The sequence below is a fragment of the Coloeus monedula genome, assembly GCF_965178545.1.
Source record: "Coloeus monedula genome assembly, chromosome: 24".
NCBI classification, from domain to species: Eukaryota; Metazoa; Chordata; class Aves; order Passeriformes; family Corvidae; genus Coloeus; species Coloeus monedula.
Genome location: NC_138804.1, coordinates 7,274,527 through 7,297,306, shown reverse-complemented (window position 1 = coordinate 7,297,306; position 22,780 = coordinate 7,274,527). Strand labels below are relative to the sequence as shown.

Genomic DNA, 22,780 nt, shown 5'->3' with positions numbered 1-22,780 from the left:
TCCAAAGTCCCTCTCCAGCTCTCTTGGAGCCCCTTTAGCCATTAGAAGGGCCTCTGAGGTCTCCCTGGAGCCTTCTCTTCTCCAGGCTGAGCATGGGACCTGGCTCCCACAGCTGTTTCCACCTCCACCCCAAGCCAGGAAACACTTCCCAGAGGCCAAGGTCAGAGCAGCAGCAACCACCCCTCACAAACAGGTTCTGGGATCCCTGCTGTCCCCAAGGTGATGGAGACACCACCTTTCACCTCTCCATGAAAAATCCATTGGAGCTTAATTCCATTTTTCCTTTTAATGCAAAAAAATAGCCAAACACATCTTCCTGCCCTCCCCCCACCTCCCCAGGTGTGTTTCCTTTGCCATTGCTCTGCTTAATATTTCCAGCCAAGCAGCTCCCACCCTCCCAGCCCTCCCAAACCTCTGCAGCTCTAAAGCCACCCGGTGCTTCCCCCCTTCCATTTTCCCAGTGTGGCAAAGCCCAAATGGATCTCCCAACCACCGAAAAAAAAGAGGGAAAGAGAGAAAACAGCGGGGTGCACAGTATTTCACCAACGTGCCAGTTCAAATCCTGCCAAGAGATTATAGGAAGAAAGAAGAAAAAATAATACAAAAATAAAACCACCAAACAAGTAGCGACAAGCATGGAGCAGCCTCAGCACACAGTGTAAACAGAAGCTGTCCCGATCCGAAATCCGGCTCTCCCGGAAAGCAACAGCACAACATGCTTTGTACACCCCGAAAGGTCCCTGCGGCGCTGAGCAGCCAAGGGGGAGGGTCTGGGTTTGAGCTTGAGTTGATTATAATTTGCCTTATACAAAAGGCTGAAGTGATCTCGGAGTCTTCAAGCGGCATTTGCAGCACCGAGCCTTGCCAGGCAGGGAAAGGGATGGGGGAAAAGTGCCATGGGAAGAGGTGGGATTGGGATAGAGGGACCCTGAGAGAAGGTCCCAGGGCTTTGCAGCTGGGAAATCTGGACAAGGGAAGGGAGAGAGCAAACAAATACAAAAAAATAGAGATATAAAAACAATTTGTGTGGAGGAGGAGAACACACACAGTAAATTCATTGTACTGTCAGTCCCCCCCAAAGTAAGAATAAAAAATCCCATTTGAGGTGACAGTGAAGGGTCTGACAGAATTCCCTTCCCTGGGGAAAATAAAAATACAAATGAGGTACCTGTTCCACCCCAAATCCATCACCCTTCTCACAGCCACATCCACACTCAAGCCACTGGTTATTGTCTCTCAAATAAAGCCTCCGGGCCAGGGCAGCCCCAGAGCAGAAGCACCAAGGCGTGGCTAGTTCCTCCTGGTTGGGTTGTCCAGTAGAGATTCAGTCTCTCCTTGACCCTGCCACATGTGGTACTATTCAGTGCTCCACGGAGACGGAGCCTTTTCCACGTCTCACGTGCTTCTCCAGCTTTGTTTTAAAAATCAAAATTTTACATATATATATATATATATATATATATATATATGAAATATACAGTACGATGAAAATATCCATGGTAACAAATGGGGTGGCTGGAAAAGATGCTTAACAAAAAAGCCTGAAATAAAACAAATTCCCAACTCTTCCCCTAACTGATGCTTGCCTTCCCCACTAGTCTTCCAAGACCACAATCTCCACATTATGGACCTGGTGCTGATGGTCTTCCACATCTCCCACCACTTTCTCCTCAGTCCTCAGCTCTGTCTCCAGGATCACAGCTTTGCCCTCTGACTCGTCTGTGTCTACCTCAGGATCCGGCGCCGGGTCGATCTCTATGATGGTCTGCCCATCGTCCGAGGTGCCTTCCACAGCTTGGATGGTGGAAGTAATGCCAGACTCCATGGCCACCAGTTCCACAGGGTTGACCACGGCCGCCACGTTGGCCAGGGCCCCGCTGTCCTGCATGGCTGCTGAGCTCAGCAGTGCCAGGCTGGAGGATGGGTGCAGGGTGACCGTGTCCGAGGAGCTGGTCTTGGAGGATGAAACCACGGTGGCATATCGGAAGAGCTGGGAGCCAGATGGCAAGGTATGAACAGTCACCGGGCTGGAGCCTTGGCTGAGGGTTGCCACCGGGATGTTGCCCACAGAGAACTGTTGTCCAACGGGCGCAATGGCGATGGGGGAGATGACAGTGAACTGAGGCTGCTGGATGGGGGTGGAGGGGCTGAGGATGGTGGCAGAGGCTGGACGCTGCAGACGGGGTCTCTTGGGGGGCTTGGGAGCACTCACGGGCATCAGCACCACATTCTGGATGGTTTGGGACTTGGCCTTCTGGTCCCTGGCAAGTTTCTTCTGCTCTTCCAGCTGCCGCTCCAGGTCTGCAAAGGGAATGGTGGAGCAACAAGTCACGCCAGGGTAAGTAGGAGCTCCTGGGACTCCAGAACCAACCATCACTCCCAGGTTTGTGACAGGAGGTCACCCAACCACCCAGTGAGCCTGATCTTGGCTTCTCCCTTGAGATCAAATGGCACTGAAGGAAAAGGGTAGGTTCTCCTGCCACCCACATAGACCTGGTCAATGTTCTGGCTGCCAGCGCCTGGGTAAGACACAGGTTAACATTCCGTACCTGTTGGCTACTCCTACTGATGAGGAGATGGACATTCCTGCTCCCCAAACTAAACCCACCCGCAAGGGAGTGTGGACAACCCCGCCTCTACCCCCCACCCCGGCAGTTAGAATTGCTTCCTGAGCTTGGCTGGGTCACCTCCCCAGGAGCCAAGCACCTGCACTAGGGACAGCAGCAGGATGCCTGGGTCAGCGAAACATCCCCCTCAACCCTTGTCAGTGGTGGGAACACTGGGAGCCAGAAGTAGCACAGTAACCACACTTATTCAGGGCAGTAGGGGACTAGGACATCTCAGATAACAACAGATCCTACAGGACATGGCGAGGAGGGAGACACATTCAGTGAACAGCTCTGGGGATCCCAGGTCAGTCAGTGGCTTCAGCTCAGGGGAACCTGAGCAGGACACCCAATAGCTCCGCAAGACAAGCGGGTAGCCCCGATAGCCAAGACAAGCAGAAGCTCAGCACCCCATACTTGGACAGGCTTATTAGCTCAGGTACAGCATGACACTGTCCACGGCTCGGGTGACTATGGCCCAGCACTGAGCTGGCAGGTCCTATTCCTGATCCTGAGGGAATTGGACTCGAGCCCGCAGCACCCCGACTGCAGCAAAGGGCACGGACTTTGGGCTGTCCAACGCCCCAAGCAACTGCTCTCTGTGAGGCAGGGGAGAGACAAAATTCCACTCAAGCCCTAGGACAGAAAGGGATTGGGATGCACTTGTTCTGGGGCAGCCTGTAGTGAACACTAACCCTCATTCATTGGGGTTGTGTGGAAGGAAAGTCACGTCCATTCCCAAGAGTAGCAGCAGGATGTGAACCCTTATTAGGCACTTTACCTGCCAATGTGTAAAGAAACTGCTCCTCTCCTTGCTCTGTCTGGTTTTTCCTGTTGTCCAGTACCTTCTTGACTGTGTCCATTAAGCCAAATGTATGGGCAACGTTGTTCAGGACTGCAGCATCTCCAAGGAAAGGGCACAGGGATGTTAAGACTTGGGCACTCAAAAGATGCTCCTGTTACACCAAAAATTTTCTACTGCTTTTTCAAACTCTCTCTGTTCTTTCACAAGGGCTAGCTAACAAGGGGAAGCCCAGCTCCCTCATCCTTCTGACATCCCAGGATTAAAAAATCCCATTCGCATGATAAAGCAAATTGAACAGAGCTGTGTCACTCAAGCAGCTCCAAATTGCTGCAAATGACAGTGTAATTTGCAATCACAGAGATACAAATGAGCTCTCCACCCACAAATCATCACCCCATGCTGCTGACAGTGTCATTAACATGCCAAGCTCCACTGAAAACTGTGCAAAATGTCTATTATAATCCACTGACTTCAACCACTCGCAGTTCCCAAAGAACTACCACCTACCAGACACAAAGACCCGCCAGCCCAAAGTTAAATTAGAAATTTTTTTTAAAAAATCCTGGGTAAAATGAAGTTTGTGGCTACATGGATGTTCTCTCAGGAAGAGCATCGACAAGAGGTGTTCACAGGGGCATGTGCCGAACCGGATTAGGGAGCTGATCCAAGTTAAAAATAACCCTAAAAAGAGGAGGGGAGTTATTTTTAACCCAGATTGCTTCCCTCATCTGGTTCAGCCCCCAAAACAGGTTTTCTGGCACCAGTGAAAGCAGAACGAGAAGTGAGGGGGTAGGACCTGTTTAAGCCTGCAGTGTCACAGAGAAGTGTTTAAGTAACTCCAGTCCAAGTGACTCTGGGAGAGCTTCCATGAGGGCTGGGAGCTGCAGACAGTCATCTGATGGTCCCAGCAAGCTGCCAGGGTCACTTTGCTGAGGGAACAGGGTGGAACAATGTGTCCTCGTGCTTTGAAGCAAGGGGACTTCACAGCTGGGCAGGCTGAGAACACACAGAGACTGTGCTCCCACAACTCAGCTAATGAGTGGGAACTCACTCCCTATCCTGACTCACCAGCTTTACATGGTGGGATGGACCCTTAGCACTTTTTGTTTTGCCTGCAGCTGCCCTTTTGAGGCTTCTTCCTCACAACCTACCTGTCATCTGGAAGGGAGACTGACCCAACCGCTGCTGCACACCTCTTAGGACTTCTTCTATCTCTTTCTGGATGTTGCACACCACCTCTTCCATCAGCCCCACATCAGCTATTCCTTTCCAGAACATCAGTGTGTCCTCTGACACAAAAGAGGAGGAAAAGAAGTTAACATGTACAAGCATTTGGCATTTTTCCCACAGGGCCACCTTAAACCTCTCAGATAAACGTATCTTTTCAAAGTGACTACCTTTGCAAGGTAGTTTGGCCACTGGGGTGGACAGGACATGTGAAAAAAATAACCAATCCCAAGCCAAGCAAAATGGACTTGGGGAGCAAATCAGGAACAGGTTTTCAAGCAAGTCCATGACTTCCAAGGCAACATTTCACATTTCTGCAAGGTGCAGAACTTAATATCGTTATTTGAGGAAATTCTAGCTAAGCTTCCATACTGATACTACAAGGGAATGCAAGGCCAGAGAGACAGAACAGAGAGTCGACAGGGAACAAACATGACTCTGCTCCTTGCTGGTTCCAGCCTGGCTCCAGGCTGGCAGATGTGTTTCACATCCTTGGAATAAAATAGAAAAGCCCCTCACTGTAACCAGTAACATCTGATCTAGGGGATCATCCATCTGCCACGAGGCCATGGACAAAGTACTACAGTGGTAAGGAGCTCCACTGGCAGAAAGCCTCGATGCCTGGGAAATGCTGGGATAGCCAAGGGGCTGGGGGACAGTTTTGTCATTGCCCAAATTTTACTTGTTTTGAAGATTTAGGTTTCCAAAATGTAACAGGGGAGGAGAGGGGAAAAAACCACCCAACAAGCAGCCTGAGCTTACCTGAGATCTCATCTGTGTCCTTTTTCATGCCTTCCTCAGTGGCCATGGTGACAGCAGCTGTCAGAGCCGAGTTCCACTCGATCCCCTCCTCCATACTCTCCTCCGACAGCGCGATCTGGGTGATGCTCCCTGCCAGAGAGCCCACATCAGCTCCCTCTGCCAGCCCTGAATCCCTGCTTTGCTTCCCAACCCCTGAGTCCTCCCCAGGCTCTCTTTCACTCTTTGGGTCAGGTTTGTGCTTGGATCCTTTCAACCAAAACAGTTAAAAGCAAATATTGCTGCTTCTCAATTGGAACGGTGAAGAACTCTGGGGCTTCTGGAGGGAAAACCATGTGCCTTGCACAGTGGAGTCCCAGTTCAAGGGAGCAGAAAGGGATCAGAATAAAGAAGGGAACAAATAAGGCTCAGCCCAGCCACCCTTCTTGCCTTGCATCATTCACAGGCAGCTCTGCATCCCTAATCCCTCAGGAAATTGTGCCAGGGTCCAAGCTGGTTTATAGAAGGGAAATGGATCTGACTCGATCCTAAGTTTCTGGATCAAATTTGGGACTAAACCAATGTGCAGCCACTCTAAGTTGGCTATGGTGCTTTCCAAGAGATTCTTCTTAGCCTATGGACAACTCTGCCATGTCACCCACCCAGGGGCTCAGAGAAATATAACCCACCCAGCTTAACAGTGTGGTACAGTTGGGAATAGTCTTCTCCCTTAACCTCAGCAAAGAGATCTGTTTCTGCTCTGCAGCAAAGGATCACTGAGAACTTGCAGTTCGAACAACAATCAAATCATGTCCAGCCACCACATTCTGCACATGGATGTTCTGAAGGAGGACAGCATCTCTAAATTCACTCCTAAGTATGAGCCTAAGTCATGCCTTTATAACAGACTCCCAACTGGAAAATATATCAGAAAATGCTGTGCGAGCTCTCACAGGTGTTTGCTCACGTGATGATCCCAGAGCAAGGATCCCTGCAAGGCTCTCAATCCCACTCCTGGCTACCAACGCTGCCTCTCTGGAAAGCAGCTGCTTGATGCCAGCAGTTTTCCAGCCTTCCCAGTCCTGCAGAGCAGAGCTCCCTGATGGATGCTGCCAAGACTTCTCCAAACAGACATGAGAAGCATTTTCCTTCCCAGAAACCAGAGCAATCTCCTGGTGGGACTGCCCTGCTGTGCCCGGGGAGAAGGTGTAAAGCGTGTGTGGGAGGGAGAGGAGCATCAGAGGGAAGTTCCCATGGCATTGGTAACTGCTTTCCTACCATCAGCTGAGGTTGGAGTCTGCACCACGCTCTGCTGCCCTGGCACTGGTGCTCTGGCGCTGCTGATCAGGAGATCAAACTTGGTGCTTCGACAGGTGTTGGTGCAAACTTTGTCATGTTGGTAGAAGTCAATCTGCCCTGAATCCATCATCTTCCTGTGCAGGGAGTAGGGATAGAATCAGGCACAGCTCAAATCTCAGCCTGAAGACAAAAGGCAGTATTCCACCTGGGAATGCTATGGCCATGGGAAGGAAAGAGAAAAGGAGATCCTAGGGCCACTCTGCACACAAAAAATCTCCTGCAAGGCTTTCAAATGGCAAATACAAGCCAGCCCCAGCTTCACATACAGGGCTTCAGTCCTGTTCCACCCCAGGTTCCCCAGGCAAGGCCACTTCTGTCCAGAATGAGGGATCCTGACCCTCACATCATGGGGCCGGGATCTCTGCAGGCTGCTGGCCAGGTACTGTGGGCCTCCAAGAGGCCTCCTGGGGACTGCAAAGCAGACAAAACACCTGCTGGGGGTCCTGCAGCTACAGGGGTGGAGCCCTGAAGCTGGACAGGGTCAAATACCTTAGCATGATTCCTCCAAGGCGAATGGCTCTCTTCCAATCCTTCAGGGTAGACTTCCCAGCCAGGTGAACAAAATGCTTCGGGCTGATCAGTTGGTCATTGAACTGGCAATGAGACAAGTAAAGGCTCAGCAAACAGGGTAACATCGCTTGGGAGGACTGGGACATCCAACACAGCTCATCTGAGCCCCCACTTCCACCCAGAGAGAGGAGCTGCTTCTCAGATCCCTCCCAGCTTTGATCCCCTGGACACAGCAATGCTCACAGCTCCAGGAAGGACGTCTGTAGGAATGATCTGCCAGCCACAGGCATTCACAGCCCTAACCAAGAACAGCCTTAACCAAGAACAGCCCTGAAGGCTTTATATGAACCAAATCATCTCCTATGAACATGTACAGTCATCTTGGAGATCATTACAGGAGGTTTCTGTTACATCCAATGGCCCAGCAGCATCCAGCTGACACAGGTATTCCCTTGGGCATCCATTCTACCCTGCTCCAGTGACTCGAGTAGTTCCTGTTGAGGGGCAGGAGCACAAGGGGCTTGGCTGTCACATTGCCATGCTCTCAGGTGGGAAAAGGTAACACCAAGATTTCCCTTCTCAATGCAACCTGCTTGCCAAGGAAGTGACAGGAGTGGAGTACCAGGAAACCGAGGAAAAGGGAGGAGGAAAAGCTCTGCCAGATCTCAACACACATCTCCTGCCTGCCTTCAGTCCCTCCTCAAAGGCCAGTACAGCTGAAATATGAAGTGGGTGATAGATATCCTTCCCTCCTTAACCCACTCTTTCCACGCTTCTCCCCATAAAAAACAAGTTTAGCACCAACAATCCAAGGACTCGGTTAGGATGAAACACAAAAACTAAGGAATTCCTGTGGAGGCCAACCAGCACACCTGGAGAACAGAGGAGAAATCCACTGGGAGTTTCTCCCTTACCTTCACACACTTGACATTAATTCCTGGACAGACAAACTTCTTCCAGAGGAGGATGGCTTTGCTCTCCCCACAGGTGATGGGATAGGCGATCTCGATTTCCTCACTCGTTTCGAGGGTGCTGGGGTCTGAGGGAGGAACGACTCAAAATGAAACTTTCCACCCAAGAGGCTCCAATCCCACAAGGCAGGAGCTGGAAGCTCACAGGCTGTGAGACCTGCACTTGGGAAACCAAAAAAAAGGCCAGATCCCAGTTCAGGATCAGTCCTCTCTTTGTCTTCTCAGAGTTAGTTCAGATTAACTCTTAACAGCAATTGGGATCTGCTTTTTGGTATAACAATGCTCCAAATAAAGTTCATTTATAAGGAAACGTGAAATCAGAAATCCAACACATCTGTAAGAGGGTAGGTGTCAATGAGAACAATCTTAGTGGCAACAAAATGGTTTAAAGTTTGAAGCACAGATATCTCTCCAATTCTTGCAGCTCTGGTACCTCTTTAGCAGTGATACCAGATATTTACTGATAATACATTCTCTTCACGTGCAGAGTTTCTGCTAATCCTGCCAAAAGACCCATACCCACACAGGAAGCAGAACTCTAGACAAGATCTAGTGACAGCACCTGGTGACAGGAGCCTTTTCCCACACACTGCTCAGGATGGCAGGGAGCACTGGGAGCCAGCCTGCTTGGTTCTTCTGAACATCCAATCCAAACCATCGGACTGTTGGTTCAGCAAAGACCCCGCAAACAGAGCCTGATGCTTCAGCCACCACATCTTCATCACTATCATTCCTGCTGCCAGTGTCTGCACACATGACTAGGGTGACATCCCGGCTCCACTGGACCCTGTGGGAGCCCTTACCATTCATTGCAGGAGAGCCAGGATCTCACTTCCAGGACTTTGAGACCAAGCAGTAACAGCAGACTCTTACTCCAGAGTATGCCCAGCCCCTGCACCCACATCCATGCCTGGGAATCAGCATCTGCAGGGGCAGAGCCAGAAGGAAGCCCAGCGGACTGGAGACACCAGCCCTGCACAGGAGGGGATTCATCCATGCCAAGTGGGAACTCACCGATCCCTTCTTCCAGCTTGTGGATGGTGTGGGTTTCAACGGCCACCACAGCGGCGCTGGCCTCAGAGCCCTCTTGGTAAATCCTGTGGTGAAAGTGGCCATCCATAAACAAACTATATAAATCATGGGAGATTAGGATTCACAGCACAGGGTTAAAAATTCAGTTAATTTCTTTTTGCCTGTCCTCAAGGGACATGAATTTTGTCTGATACAGCTTCAATCACCAGGAATTTTTTGGCACGTACAAAACACGAATAATCCCAAGGCCTGACACATGCAGAAGCATTCCCAGTGCTGTCATCCCACCCTCCACACTGCCAGCGCCACTGAGGCGGCTCTGCAGGCTTCCCTGTGCCTTCTCCTCTGCTTTCTGTCACCCTCAACAGCAGGAAGCAGAGCCCAGTGTCCCAGGATTTCCCTTCCAGTCCTGTGTGACACTGCAGCACAGATGACCACAAAGGGAAGTTGCTGTCAGGCCCACAGCCACCCTGCCCTGCAAATATTAGCAAACTAGAGCCAGTTTTTTTCCATCCTGATTGATCCAGAGTGCAGATGAGACCACTCTCTGCAGCAGCTGCCAGGGAGCCACAAAATTCCCTCCACATCCCAGCCTCACTTTTAGAAGAGGATTATTTTAGGGGAGAGCTGGCACAGAGGCACATAAAGGTGTGAACACGCAGACCACTGCGTTCAGCAGCTGCAGTGTGGCAAAACCCAACCCTGGGACTGGAGAAGGAAGAGAGAGACTGGGACAGCACTGCTTCCACGATCCAGGAGCACTGCACCAACACAGCCTCGCAGGACCATTTCAGCCCTCGGAGGCCCCGTGACAGCCACACACACTAAAGCTTTAATTTGTTGCATTTTCTCTCTCCCCTGCATGGCACAAAACTGACGCAGACCTGGAAAACACAGTGACGCTCTGTCCTCGGACCATGAAAACCCACAGGGCTCCCCCCCATCCCACTTCGCACCTCCCAGTTACACCAGTACAATCCTACTCACCCTTGCTGCACCGGCTGGAGCTGCAAGATCACTTGGGTTTTGGTATCCTCCGGGTTCTCCCCTTCATTCCTGTCACTTGGTACAACCACCACATCACCCACAGGGACGCTCACCTCGGCATTCGCCATCTCTCACATGAACCCGGCGAGGTTTTCTCCTCCCTGTGGATCACGAGAGCTGGGAACAGATCCCAGAGGCAGATCCCCCCAGTGTCATCCCACTCATAACTTCCCGAGCCAGCAGCTCTCTCCAGCTCTGAACCCCCCAACCTGGCACCAGGGAACAAACCCACATGGTGGGTTTTGGCAAGAGTGCGTTTCCAACACAGAGCTTCTCCTGCTGGCCCTGGCCGGCAGTGCTTCCAGCCGTCCCTGGGATGCTCTGGTCCACCCCTGGGATGCTCTGATCCCTCACCACCAGGTACAGCCTGTGGGTAATCCTTCCCAGTAGAAGCTGGTGTCAAGGTGTGGTGCCACCACAGGAGGACCTGACACGGGGTCCTGGAGCAGCTGCACTCCCAGAGGATGTGTCTATGGTTGTGCAGGAGGCACAAAGGTGGTTTTGTTTCAGCGTGGGGCTGGAGTTCATCCCTGCAAGCCTGGGGTCTACAAGCTGCTGGGAAAGCCAGTGTCAGAATCATGGAATGGTTTGGGTGAGAAGGAACCTGAAAGCTCATCTCATCTCACCCCCTGCCATGGGCAGGGACACCTTTCACTCGACCAGGTTGCTTCAAGCCCCATCCAGCCTGGCCTTGGACACTTCCAGGGATCCAGGGGCAGCCACAGCTTCTCTGGGCAACCTGTGCCAGGGCCTCATCACCCTCACAGGGAAGAATTTCTTCTCAATATCCCATCTAAATCTCAGAGACTTCAGGTCAGGATCTCCTGGCGGGTGACGGGGGGCTCGGTGTCCCATGGCTGGGATGCACCACGACAAACCTGGAGAGCCACCGGCACAGGGGCCACGCGCCCACCCGGCTCCAGGTGTGGGACCCCCGCGGGTCCCCGCACCTCATCCCGCTCCGGGGGACAGACAGGCCCACCCGAGACCCCCCGAAAGACGGTTGGGCTTCCCCAGATGGCCATCGAGGGGGGGGTCAATAGGACACGGACAAACCGCGACGGCGATCGCGCCGAGGCCTTAAGTGGGGGGGTGTGGGGGGGAGGGCTACACAGGGGAACCCCGCGGTGGCTCCGGGCTGCGGTTCGGGGGCCGCCGCCTCACCCGCGCTGGGGTCGAGGGGTCACGTGAGAGGGGACCCGCGGGGCCACCCCGCGGCGCGCGCGGCGGTGAAGGGGCGTGGCCTGCCCGGGGGAGGGGGCGTGGCCTCGCCCCCCCCCCCGGCGCTGGGCCCCCCCCCCATTACCCCCCCCCCAGCGGCGCGCGCGCGACGTCCGCCCTCGCGGCAGCGGCGGCGGCACGTACGGCGGCGACCCCTCCCTCCCCTCACGGCGGGGCCGGGCCCCCTCCCGCCCCGCCCCGCCCCGTCGCGCCGCATGGCCCCTCCCGGCCCCCGTAGAGCGGCGCCGGCTGGGCCTTACCGTCGGCGAGCGGCCGAGACCGGGGGCTGTGGGACGGGGGAACGGGGGGATGGGGGGGGGCCGGGCCGGGCAGCAGCAGCGCATGCGCAGTGCCCGCCGCGGCCTCGGCCGCCAGCACTTCCGGCCGCCGCCTGCCTTAAAGGCGCCGACCGGTGAAGCGCGTGATGCTGTGCTGCCCCCTGGTGGCCGCGGGCGGTATCGCCCTCGTGGCGTCCTCCGCCAGCCCAGAACACGAGATGCCGGCGGGGGTGTCACGGCGGGGTTCGCTCCCCCCTGGTCCCGGCAGCGAGCCGTGGAACGCGGTACCGGGCATCTCCCGCCCCGCCCCAAGCCAGCCCCGGCGGGACCACCGGGACCACCTCCCACGGCCGGCCCGCCTCACCCCCGCCGCGCGGGCCGGTCGACTGACAACGAGGCGGACCAATGGTGACGCGGGGGCGACAGCCAATGGGCGCGGCAGGGTGGAGGGGGGCGGGGCCGGGGCGGCAGCGCGGCGGGGCCGCGGCGGGGCCGGGGCGGCGGCGGCGGGAGGAGGATGCGGGCGGGCGGCGGGGCAGCCCCGGTGGCGCTGGCGCTGGCGCTGGTTCGCCGCTGCCTCCTGCTCGGCCCGCTGGGGCTGCGCCCGACCGGCGCACAGGACGGTGAGTGCCGATTGCGGAGCACTGGCGGTGGGACATCCCACACCGGGACGCGGCACCGGGAGCCCCGCTCCCACCGGTACCCCCGGAGCTTCCGCTTCGCTCGCCGGGATGGGGACCGTAACTTGGTGCGGGATGGGGACTGGGAAGGAGGACCGGACGGGCTCGCCTCTGCCCCGGGACGGTCCGGGACGGGCTCTTCGCTGTGTCTGGACCGGGATCCGACCAAGATGGGCTCCCGGGAACGGTTCCCCGCCGTGTCCAGACCGGACCACACTGGGACAGGGTCGTTCTAGTTCGCCTGCCCCGGTTGCTTTCCGGAAGGGGGCTCCTGCTATCCCTGTCTCCCTGTACTGACCTGGGACAGGGTCCCTGCCATCCCTTTGTTCCGGTACCGGTCCGAAACGGGATCCCCGCCATCCCTCTGTCCCAGTACCGGACTGGACGGGGTCGCCGCCGTCCGTCTGTCCTGATACTGGTCCGGGACGGGGTCCCCGGTATCCCTCTGCTCCGGTACCGGACGGGACGAGCTCCCTGCTGCCTCCACCACCCCAGCATCGCGCCGGTCCTGCACCCGCCTATTTTCCCCGCGGCCCCCTCAGCTCTCTCTGTCCCTGCCCCCGGTGGCAACTACCCCGGAGGTCCCGAGAGTCCTGCGTTCGGCTCCATCCCGCCTGCAGGCCTTTCCCGGGGAACCCCTAATCCCCGGGTTAAGGGGATCACTGGAGTTTACATGCAGAGCCGGGAGAGCCGGGCAGTGGGCTCCGTCCCGGGAATGCTGCGGAGATTTGTAGCCGCGAGGTCCAGAACAACCCCGAGGGAATGTTCACCCAAACGTCATCCAAAAGTTCGTGTTTCCCGGTGTCACTCGTCCTCAACTCATCCAACAGCGAGGAGACAACGACGGGTCATCCAAAGCATTATTCTCCGCGAGGGGAAACTGAGGCACGGGGCCAGGGCAGGATCACTGGAGACAGAATCCCCCTATGTTCCCCAAGTGTGATTTGGGGCACATCACGCAGCGGGTTTCCACCGGATCCTAAACCCACTGGTGGACGCGGGGGAGCTTTCCCGGGGCCGTCAGCATGACGGAGGCAAGAGTGTGCCGGGCTTTTCTCGGACCATCGCCCTGTTGTGTCTTGCTTGCATCCTGTGAGAAAACAAACAAATCCCTGGCAGGAATGACCCCAGCGGGGCCCAGCCGTGAGTTCACCCTCACCCACCGGAAATCCAGTTTTCACAGTTTTTGGGAGAGGAGTGACGTTTCCGCGGCTGGGACTAAGTCCCCCGTGGCTCTCTCTTGGCTATTCCTGGCCCCTCGGTAGCATCTTTGGAGCCAAATTCCCGGGAGTGCCTGCAGCTCTCAGCTTATCTCTGGCATTCCCTCCCGGCACGCGCTGGTCACACTCAGGATGTTTCTAACAAAGATTTCCTTTCCTTGGATGGGTTTTTCCCAGAATGGGTCCCCGCAGCTCCTCTACACCACCAGCGTGGATATGGAGCTGGGGGGATCCATCCAAGAGCCCCATTTGGGCTCATGTGTCCAGCTGTCTCATGTGTCCAGCTGTCCTGGCCATAGAGAGTTTTCCATGCAGATCCCAATGGCTTCTACTTTCTGGGCTAGAAACTCCCCCCACACACCCCAAATTTCTCTCCCCTAGCAGAGCAGCCCTTCTGGGAGCTATTGTCCTGGCAGCCCTGGGGTCCCCACTGCCCCCCCCCCCCAGCCCCCACTCTCAGAGGGCCTGATCCTTCCTGGCTTTGCTTTGTCAGCAGACACTGCCCAGAAAGGGGAAAAGTTGGTGATTTCGCCCAGTCCCATAGGATAAACCTCCCCCCAGTTTGGCTGGCAGCCCTTTCCGCAGGCTGAGGAGGAGGAGGCTCTGTGGGGGGGCTGGCATCTTTCACCTCCAGCCCCTGCTTTTTTATCCCTGCAGGATTTTCCCTTGCTGGTGCTTTGTGTCGTCTCCCAGCGACAGCGAGGAGAGCCAAGGCTGGGCAAATCTGTGCCCACCATCCCTTTTCTTTCTGGCTGTGCCAGGATGATGCTTGGCAGGAGCAACAGCTTTTGGGGCATGTGGGCAAGAGGTGTGGAGCACTGGACCCCCACAAACCCCCAGCCCATACAGTGGGGCTGAGTGGTGCTTTCCCCTCTTTCCCTGCACCCCAGCCCTGCCCAGAAATTCCGGCCAGATGTCAACGCTGGATGCTTTCAGCTTATTTCCAGGATATTCCCTCATGCCCAGAGGCAGTGAGCCCGGAGAAAAGCCCCTTTTGTGGTGGGTCTGGCATCACCCTGGGAAGAAGGCGGTGGGGATGCTGCAGCTGCCCAAGGTTATCCTCAAGGTCAAGGCTCCAGTCAAGGGGTCCCAGGGGCTGCCCAGTGCTGTACAGCCCTCCCTGAATCCTTTTGTATCCCCCCAAACTGGGGTTCTCCTGGACTGGGGCATGTAGAGGAGCTGGAGGTAGAGGGGATGGCTCTGGGGGAAGCTATGGCAGCTTCATCCCTGGATCCCCCTGCGGACAGTTCCCAGTGCTGGGAGCATCCAGAAAAAACACCAGAAAATGATGCTTTGGATGAGGAAAACACTTGAAGAGGCTGCAGGTGCCCGGGGGTTGTTCTGGGGGCCTCACCAAGAGGGGAGACAGAGGCAGGGAACAGCCTGTCTGAGCCCCCTCCCCGGTGTCTCTGCAGGAAATGGCTGTGGCCACACGCTGCTGACACCCCACAGTGGCACCCTGAGCTCCAAGAACTACCCGGGCACATATCCCAACCACACCGTGTGCTGCTGGCAGCTCCAAGCCCCCCCAGGCACCTCCCTGGTCCTGGCATTCGGGGATGTGGATCTGGAATCCTCGGAGCACTGTGCCCACAGCTCCTTGCTGCTCGCTGACCCCCAGACTGGCACTGCCTACGGTAAGGGGGGTCCCAGGGGAACTGAGGCAGGGGTGATACAATGCTGTGGATAGGGAGGATATCAGGAAAATCTGGAGTTTTAGCTGATTTCGTAATGGGGAGGGAGAATATCTAAGGAGGGGGGTAACCAGGTAGGGCAGTATCCAAGGAAGGGGGTATTTGAGAAGGGGGCATCCAAGAACGGGAATATCAGAGGATGGGGGGTACCCAATATCTGAGGAGTGGGTTATCCAGAGAAGAGAAATATCCAAGGATGGGGCTACCTGAGGAGTGAGGGTACCCAAATAGAGGGGATGATATTCAAGGAGGGGGATATCCAAGGAGAGTAATATTTGCGAATGGGGATATCTGAGGAGGCAGGTACCCAAGGAGATGATTATTGCCAGCCTTGGAGGGGAACTGCCCAGCTGGGACCAGATGCAGCCACTGAATAATTAATTCGTCGGCCCAGCCGCTTCCCAAACACTTCCAGGATTTTCCCAGACAGATTTAATCATCTTGGAGGGATTTGGCAGCACTGGGAGCATGACGAGTGCTGAGGAAAACGTCTTGGGGGTGGGGGGGAAGCATCGAGTGATGGGGTGGGATGGAGGAGCAGCCCTGGTGAGGGACAGGGGCTGGACAGGAGATGCAGTGGGAAATGCAGGATGGAAAGGAGCCAGCTTGGATCCATGGGACTGGGAGTTCTCCCTGTTCTTCAGGGCTTTCACCCTTTCTGGGCTGGTCCCCAGAGGGGTGACAGCATGCGAGGTCCCTGGTCCCCATCCCCTCTGCTGTGGCCTCAGGGACATATTTGTCCCCAAAGCTAAGAGATCTCCTGGCCCCAGGCTGAGACAAAGCAATGCAGGAAAGGGGGGAACCCCCCAGATGATGCTCTTGGGGGGCTGGGGAAGGTGGCTGGGCACCCACAGCCCCTTTGGGTGCCACCAGGGCCATGCCAGCATGACACAGAGCTTGGGTTCCACTCCCTCTCTCGCGGCTGACGCCGGCCCTTGAGAAGTCCCAGATGTTTTTCAGGAAGCGGCTGGAGCAGGCGGAGGCTGTGGGCTCCTTCCTGCTGACTCAGACCCGGTGTCTGGCCCCTGGCCTGATTCTACTGGGACGTGGCAGGGTCCCCATGGGGGTGGCAGCCTCCGGGGCTCAGCTGAAGGGTTCCCAGCTCCCAGGGTATCACTGAGATCCATACAGATGTGGCACCACTGACCCAGGGCAGCACTGGCATCTGGCAACTGGTGGAAGGGAAATCTGCTTGTGTGTCATCTGCATCTCATCTGCATATCATGCAGACCTCAGTTCTGTCACATATGTGACATCTCTGCGTGCACGTGTGTTCCACGTCCCCTGGGATCGACCTCCCGGTTCAATATGATCTAGGCAGGGTGAGGGTGTGGGTCAGGGTAGGGAAACTGAGGCACAGGGGGAGGTGTCACCTGCTGCCCCATGAGGACACAGGGACACAGTTCCCTGTCCCCAGGACAACGATGGCATTTGCTCAAAGCATTTCTGGGTGCCCAGAGGCCCCAGTGATGGGCATGATACAGAGCAGAGCAATGTGGGGGACAGGGGGTGATGGCAGTCCAGGGATTGGGGCCACCTTCTGTCCCCCTTAGGGAGCAGAGATGTCCCTAAGGAACCCGCCTGCCTGCTAAGCTGAGGTTTTAATCAGGGAGATGGAGATTGCAAATTAATGTGGATTAAACAGGGGCGGGGGGGGGGGATGGTTTAGGAGGCAGCTTCAGCAGCACCTGTGAAAGAGGACATGGGGAGGAGACAAGGACACAGCTCCCATTTTGGAGTCGCATGGGGTGATGCCATGTGTACCAGTCCCTGCAGTGGGGGATGCAGTGGCAGGTGCCTGATGAGGGCGATGGGGCTACCCTGGGGCTGGGACCAGCCTGGGCATAGGATCACCCTGAGTGTGGGACCATCCTGGAACATGGGACCACCCTCAGGATGAGACCAGCCTGACATGGGGCCACACTGCATGGGACCACCCTTCAGCACCTTGGTGCTGGGACTACCTTGGGGATGGGCCACCCTGGATGTGGGACAACTCTGGGACCACCCTGAGCACAGCCCAAATGCCTGAAACCCCCCTGGCCCTGGCAAGGGCTGAGCCAGGAGAGGGTCCAGTTCCCAAATCTCTCCATGGTGCCATCCCTGCTGGCAGGGCCCTACTGCAGGAACTCCGTCCCTTCTGCCCCACTCCTGGTGACAAACTCCAGCAGTGTGACCGTCCTGTTCAACAGCACCAGCCACCGCTCGGGACGAGGGCTTCTCCTGTCCTATGCCACCACGCAGCACCCAGGTACAGGGGGTAGCGTCCCCTGAGACACAGAGACACCCCTGGGACGCATCCTGTCCCATGCAGGGGGGTGAAGGGAGCTCCTTGCTGACCTCGGGATGGGCTCCCATTTCCCTAAGCTTCCTGAACATCCATGTTCTCCCTGGCTGGGGCAAACATGGGAGACTCCCAGGCCATCCAGCCAGCTGGGACCCCTTCTAGAACCCTGAGCCCCCAAGTCAGGTGGCACCCCAATATCAGGCAGAGCCACAGGCACCATAGATTGTGCCATGGGGCTAATGGCTGCAGGGACCAAGGGGCCATCCCTCCCTGCCCCTCCAGACATGGGGACTTGAAGGACAAAACCCAAATGAGGAGCAGGATTAAATTCAGAAGGGGAATGGGGTGCCCTGGGGCAGAAGTGGGTATGTGCTGTGGGGCAGGTGGGGGTCCCTCACCCTGGGGTGTCCCTGCCTTGCAGACCTGGTTTCCTGCCTGGTTCGAGGCACCCACTACACCCAGGAGCATGTCAGGTGAGTGGTCGGAGGTGGGGAATGGTCCCATTTTGGTGTCCCCTGCCCCAGGGGTCCCCATTCAGCCCTGGTTTCATCCCCATCCCTCTCCTGAGGTAGAGGTCTGGTGGGATGGGGAGCAGAGCGGGTGTGCAGAGGGGGTTTGGATGGGAGGGACCCCTGACCCACCCCTTACTATGTGTTTCAGTGTGTACTGCCCTGCAGGCTGCAAGGACATCCATGGGGACATCTGGGGCAACCCAAGCCAGGGCTACCGGGATGTAAGTGTGGGCACCATGGTGCACCCTCCGGGGACGGTCCCCACAGCACATGTGGCCACTGCTTGTCACCCCCAGCAACCCAGAGGTGATGGGTGTGGCCTTGGGGTGCCCCACGGGATGCTCAGGCCTGCCGTGGGGTGCTGCCCTTACCCCCTGCTCCCCGCAGACATCGGTGCTGTGCAAGGCAGCCGTGCACGCCGGGGTGATTGCGGACGAGCTGGGCGGGCAGGTCACCCTGTCCCGGGAGAAGGGGATCACGCTCTATGAGGCAGCCTTTGCCAATGGGCTCCACTCCAAAAGGTGGGTGAGGAGTGGCTGGGGCTGCACCCCACACACAGCTGCGGGACCCATGCACGCTGACACTGGGAAACTGACATCCCTCCATTTCAGAGACCCCAGGGTTTGTTCACCCACTGTCTGATGCTCCCCCTGCTTTCCTCCACACAGGGGATCTCTTTCTGAGAAGCGACTTGTATTCCACAAAGGTATTTTTTTCCCATCTGCCCTAAAATTAAGGCACAGTTTTGGCTGTCAGACCTGGTGCCACCCCCATGTGCCCAGTTGGGGTTTCCGGGTTCCCAGTGTGCTGTCTCCTGTCCCCAGCCTGTGATGATGCGCTGGAGGTGGTCGCCTTCAATGCCTCGTCCTGGTGGCACGAGGTGGATGCACTGGGCCAGGACCGAGCCTGGGTGGCCGAACGGGCAGCACTCAGCACCACCGGCCACTCCTGGGCAGCCGAACCCGGCGCCGGGGCTGCCTGGCTGGAGCTGGACCTGGGCACCCGAAGGAATGTCACAGGTGAGAGTTGGCCATCAGATGGGGACAACAGCTGCCTGTGTCCCCATTCACGCTGACCACTGTCCTCCCGCTGTGCCAGCCTCACTCGTCCCCACAAAACTGCCCAGGGCAGTTGCACCCCCATAACTCTCAGGACTCTCTGGAGTTCACTGTGCCATGGTTTTACTGGTGCAAACTGAGATGCACACCAGCCCCCCTGGCTGCTCCTGTCCCCCTTTTGTCCCTTTGCCCCCCTCATCTGCAGCCATTTCTGGGATGAACAAGTTAATATTATGCTCTTGCATCTGGTGCCAGTGAGCATCTTTTGTCTGGCCAGAGCCTGCCGAAAGCAGGGGCTTTGTGCACCAGCGGCTGGCGACCGCGGCGAGGAAAATGGGGACATTGTCCAGCCGGAGGCTGGAGGAGGGAGGAATGCAGGGCTGGCAGCCGGGGCTGGAGGTTATCTGTTCCTGGGGGCAGACCAGGGCATCCCACACTGGAATCTGCCACCCAAACCCCCTCCCAGGATCAGAAGGACCCCCCGTTTGCCAGGCGACATGTCCTGCCCTCCTAGTCCTTTCCCAGCTGAGTCTTGAGTATCCCAGAGATGGGGGTTATTCTAGCTGGGAGTGGAGGGCAGTGGGGTAGAGGGTGGCCCTTCCCCAGCCCCGCAACCTCTGACTAACAGCCAGGACCCCCCTCCTGCCTTCACAGGAATCATCACAAAGGGCTCCTCCGAGCAGCACGACTACTACGTGACGTCCTACCACGTCTCCTCCAGCCGCGATGGGAAGAATTGGAGACCCTACAGAGGCAGCAGTGGCCACGAGGACAAGGTGTGCATGGGGGGACATCATGGGGCTGAGACCCCCTTCCCATGGATGTTTGGCCATCGGCTCCTCTTCACCCTCTCCGGCAGGTGTTTGAAGGAAACGCCGACAGCCAAGGGGAGGTCTCCAATGCCTTTATCCCCCCAATCGTTGCCCGCTATGTCCGCGTCACACCGCAGAGCTGGCACCAGCGCGTGGCCCTGAAGGTGGCCCTGGTGGGCTGCCAGCTGGCACGGGTCCGCGCGCCCCGTCCCTACGGTGAGACCCTCCACAGGAGCTCGCACCTCCGTGTCCGAAACGTTGTCCTGGGGCCTCCACCTCCCTGTGCACCCAGTGGTGTTCCCACAGTCACAGTCCCCACTCTGCCCCGCAGTGCCCAGTGTCCCCAAGGAGGTCCTTGAACCCACCAGCCACCCGGCCAGCCACACCCCCATCCCTGGCATCGCCCTGGACCCGGAGAAGGCAGGTGGGTACCATGGGGGGCTGTCCTTGGGGTGCAGCATTGTCTGGTGGTGCTCCAGGTGCCAGTGGGGCTTCATCCCCCTGTGGGAACACATTGATTTTCCTGCTGTAGTGGCCCCAGGTGGGCTCCTGGCATTCATGGGTGCAAAGGGGTGGGATGGGGGCCCAGGGGGGGCTGACACTGCCCTCCCTCCCCAGGTTCCACACTGCTGGTGGTGCTTCTCATTGGTGGCTTTGTGTTCCTCTGCTCCTGCCTCCTGCTCCTGGCTTTCATCTGCCACAGGAAGAGGTTCGTCCTGCCTTGACCCCTGCTTTGCCCTGGGGGACTCAGTATCACCTCCCCAAATTTTGGCAGCTTCATCCAGCTGCTCACTGGGTCCCAAGGGGTGCAGTCCCCCATGCAGTGGGTGTGAGGAGATGGGTGGTGGTGGGCACGGGGAAGCTGAGACCTCTTGCCCCATCTTGCCTCTCCCTTTGGCAGGAAGTCAACAGCGGAGCTGAACTGTGGCATCACAAAAGGTAAAAGGGTGCACAACCCCTCCCAAAAATCGGTGCCACGGGGTGCAGCTGGTTTAACTGGTGCTGCTGCCAAGCCTGGACCTGTCCCACCCCCCAGGGGCACCTGCATGTCCAGGTGACAGCCTGTGACAACTGAGGGTTTCCTCTCCCTGCCCAGGGTACCCCAAGCTGGAGTCAAGTCAGGTCTGCTCCCTGCAGAGCCTGCCACCCCCTAGCCTGTCTTCCTTCCCCACGCCAGGGGACCTGAGCCGGACCCAGTCACCAGGTAACAGGGGCATCAGGGCATGAACTGGTCCCTCAGCCCAGAGCCAGAGCTGAGTCTCCTCCATTGCACCCTCGGGGATGCCCTGGGGTGCCCATTTTCCCCTCCCCATTCTGGTCTGATCCCTCCTGCATCATGGTCCTCCTGCAACAGGGAGGCCCTGATTAATTATACCCCCCCTTTAATTATTATAATTAATTATTATAATTGATTGTAATAATGCCACACATTATTTAGTAGTAGTAGTCCACCTCTATCACAGCTATTGGCACTGGAGGGTGGCTGGGGACAGCAGGAGCCCCTCTCTGGTGTGGCAGAGGAATGTGGGGTCTCTGTGTGTGGGTGCCCTGCCCTGGGTGGGTTTTGGCATTTCCCATCCCTGGAAGTCCAAACATGCTAACGTTTTCAACCCACCCCACCCACCTCTGCCACAGCACCATGAGCCCCCCTGACACGGTGGCTTCCCTGTTTCAGAGTACGCTGAGCCAGACCTGGTGCAGGTGAGCCCCAGCAGCCAGACGGGTCCCTCCACCTTCAAGCCACTCCTGGAAGAGGGCTACACTCTGCCGCTGGTCCTGAGCCACTATGACGTCCCGGGAAAGCACCATGAGTACGCAGAGCCGCTGCCGCCAGAGCCTGAGTATGCCACGCCGTTCAGTGAGCCGGAGCCTGCCGGGATGCACCGCAGCAGCTGTGGCATCGCAGGGCCCCCTGGGTGCCCCCCGGTGCGGTACCAGACCCCTGCCCCGCGGCCCGGGGAGCTGCCAGCTGGCATGGAGCAGACTGGCAGCCCCTGTTCCGAGGGGTCCCGTGGGTGGCCTAAGCACTGTCCCCTCGCACATGTGTACCATGAAGCCTTGTGAGGAGGGGAGCACAGCGGCACGATATGAGGCGATTGGGGGAGGGAGGGCACGTGTAAAGGAGGACTTCCCCCGTGCTAGCAGGGGGCTTTTTTAAAAGTAATCCTATGTAAATATATGTAATACATAGAGAAAGATAGATGTGGAGCGCTGTGCCCTGCACCGCCTGCTGGCCCAGCATGCGATCATCCGCGCGGCTTGGGGTGTCACACTCATTGTCCCACCTTTCCTGCCGTTCGTGGTGTCATAGGGTCTGACCCCCACCAACCACAGAGGACACTTTCGTAGAGCTACCCCACGAAAATCAGCGGAGCGACAACCTCCCTCTAACACGCCGACGCCACCGCCCCCTCACTATTCGTTATCTACTGTTCACGGATGCCGGGGTGCCGGAACAAGCGGTTACCGGCGGCCCTCCCTTACAAAAATTGTGCTTCCGAAATCTCTTGATGTCGATTCCGCGGAGGTGGCGTGGAGCCCCCCCGTGCCACACACGGCAGAAGCCCTTTTTAAAAGATTCCGCCTACCCCATCCAAAATGGGGAAGCGCCAGTGCACCATCTAGGTCACGGCGAGGGACGCCACAGACGCCAAATATCATGTTTGTGTGTCTATTCCTTTATCCTTCCTCCTCGAGTCCCTCATTTCTTATTGACATTTCTC

The 22,780-nt window shown here is 57.0% G+C and overlaps 2 protein-coding genes across 4 annotated transcripts; one reads left to right on the top strand and one right to left on the bottom strand.

The window, feature by feature from the left end:
* Nucleotides 1-422: 422 nt before the first annotated feature.
* On the bottom strand, nt 423-12,071 carry GMEB1 (glucocorticoid modulatory element binding protein 1). 2 transcript variants are annotated; one of them, XM_082296616.1, is made up of 10 exons: nt 11,777-12,071; nt 10,236-10,396; nt 9,231-9,313; nt 8,160-8,284; nt 7,225-7,328; nt 6,655-6,809; nt 5,401-5,529; nt 4,563-4,700; nt 3,388-3,510; nt 423-2,301 (listed from the first exon to the last, which is right to left on the bottom strand). In XM_082296616.1, exons 2-10 carry the CDS (start codon nt 10,361-10,363, stop codon nt 1,595-1,597), a joined length of 1,692 nt encoding a protein of 563 aa, XP_082152742.1. In that variant the 5' UTR covers nt 10,364-10,396; nt 11,777-12,071; the 3' UTR covers nt 423-1,594. The 2 variants fall into 2 exon arrangements, with proteins under 2 accessions (XP_082152742.1, XP_082152743.1); XM_082296617.1 differs by lacking the exons at nt 9,231-9,313; nt 10,236-10,396; nt 11,777-12,071 and adding an exon at nt 9,020-9,118.
* Nucleotides 12,072-12,309: 238 nt separating this feature from the next.
* Nucleotides 12,310-22,121, top strand: LOC309581717 (discoidin, CUB and LCCL domain-containing protein 1-like; the record flags this gene model as incomplete). 2 transcript variants are annotated; one of them, XM_082296461.1, is made up of 15 exons in its annotated part: nt 12,310-12,417; nt 15,110-15,331; nt 17,502-17,639; nt 18,097-18,148; nt 18,336-18,408; nt 18,575-18,708; nt 18,856-18,893; nt 19,012-19,206; nt 19,900-20,021; nt 20,105-20,273; nt 20,389-20,481; nt 20,676-20,766; nt 20,959-20,996; nt 21,154-21,261; nt 21,733-22,121. In XM_082296461.1, the coding sequence occupies 15 exons, from the start codon at nt 12,312-12,314 to the stop codon at nt 22,119-22,121; spliced, it is 1,968 nt and encodes a 655-aa protein (XP_082152587.1). The 2 variants fall into 2 exon arrangements, with proteins under 2 accessions (XP_082152587.1, XP_082152586.1); XM_082296460.1 differs by lacking the exon at nt 12,310-12,417 and having other exon boundaries at nt 14,983-15,331.
* Between the last annotated feature and the right edge of the window lie 659 nt (nt 22,122-22,780).

What these genes read in the sequence shown, in the direction of transcription:
- GMEB1 (XM_082296616.1), bottom strand. Translation starts at nt 10,363, where the DNA reads ATGGCGAATGCCGAGGTGAGCGTCCCTGTGGGTGATGTGGTGGTTGTA. An exon ending in TTAATGTCAAGTGTGTGAAG is followed by an intron (nt 7,329 to 8,159) that starts GTAAGGGAGAAA and finishes TCTCATTGCCAG; the next exon opens with TTCAATGACCAACTGATCAG. An exon ending in GTTTCTTTACACATTGGCAG is followed by an intron (nt 2,302 to 3,387) that starts GTAAAGTGCCTA and finishes TTCCCTTTGCAG; the next exon opens with ACCTGGAGCGGCAGCTGGAA.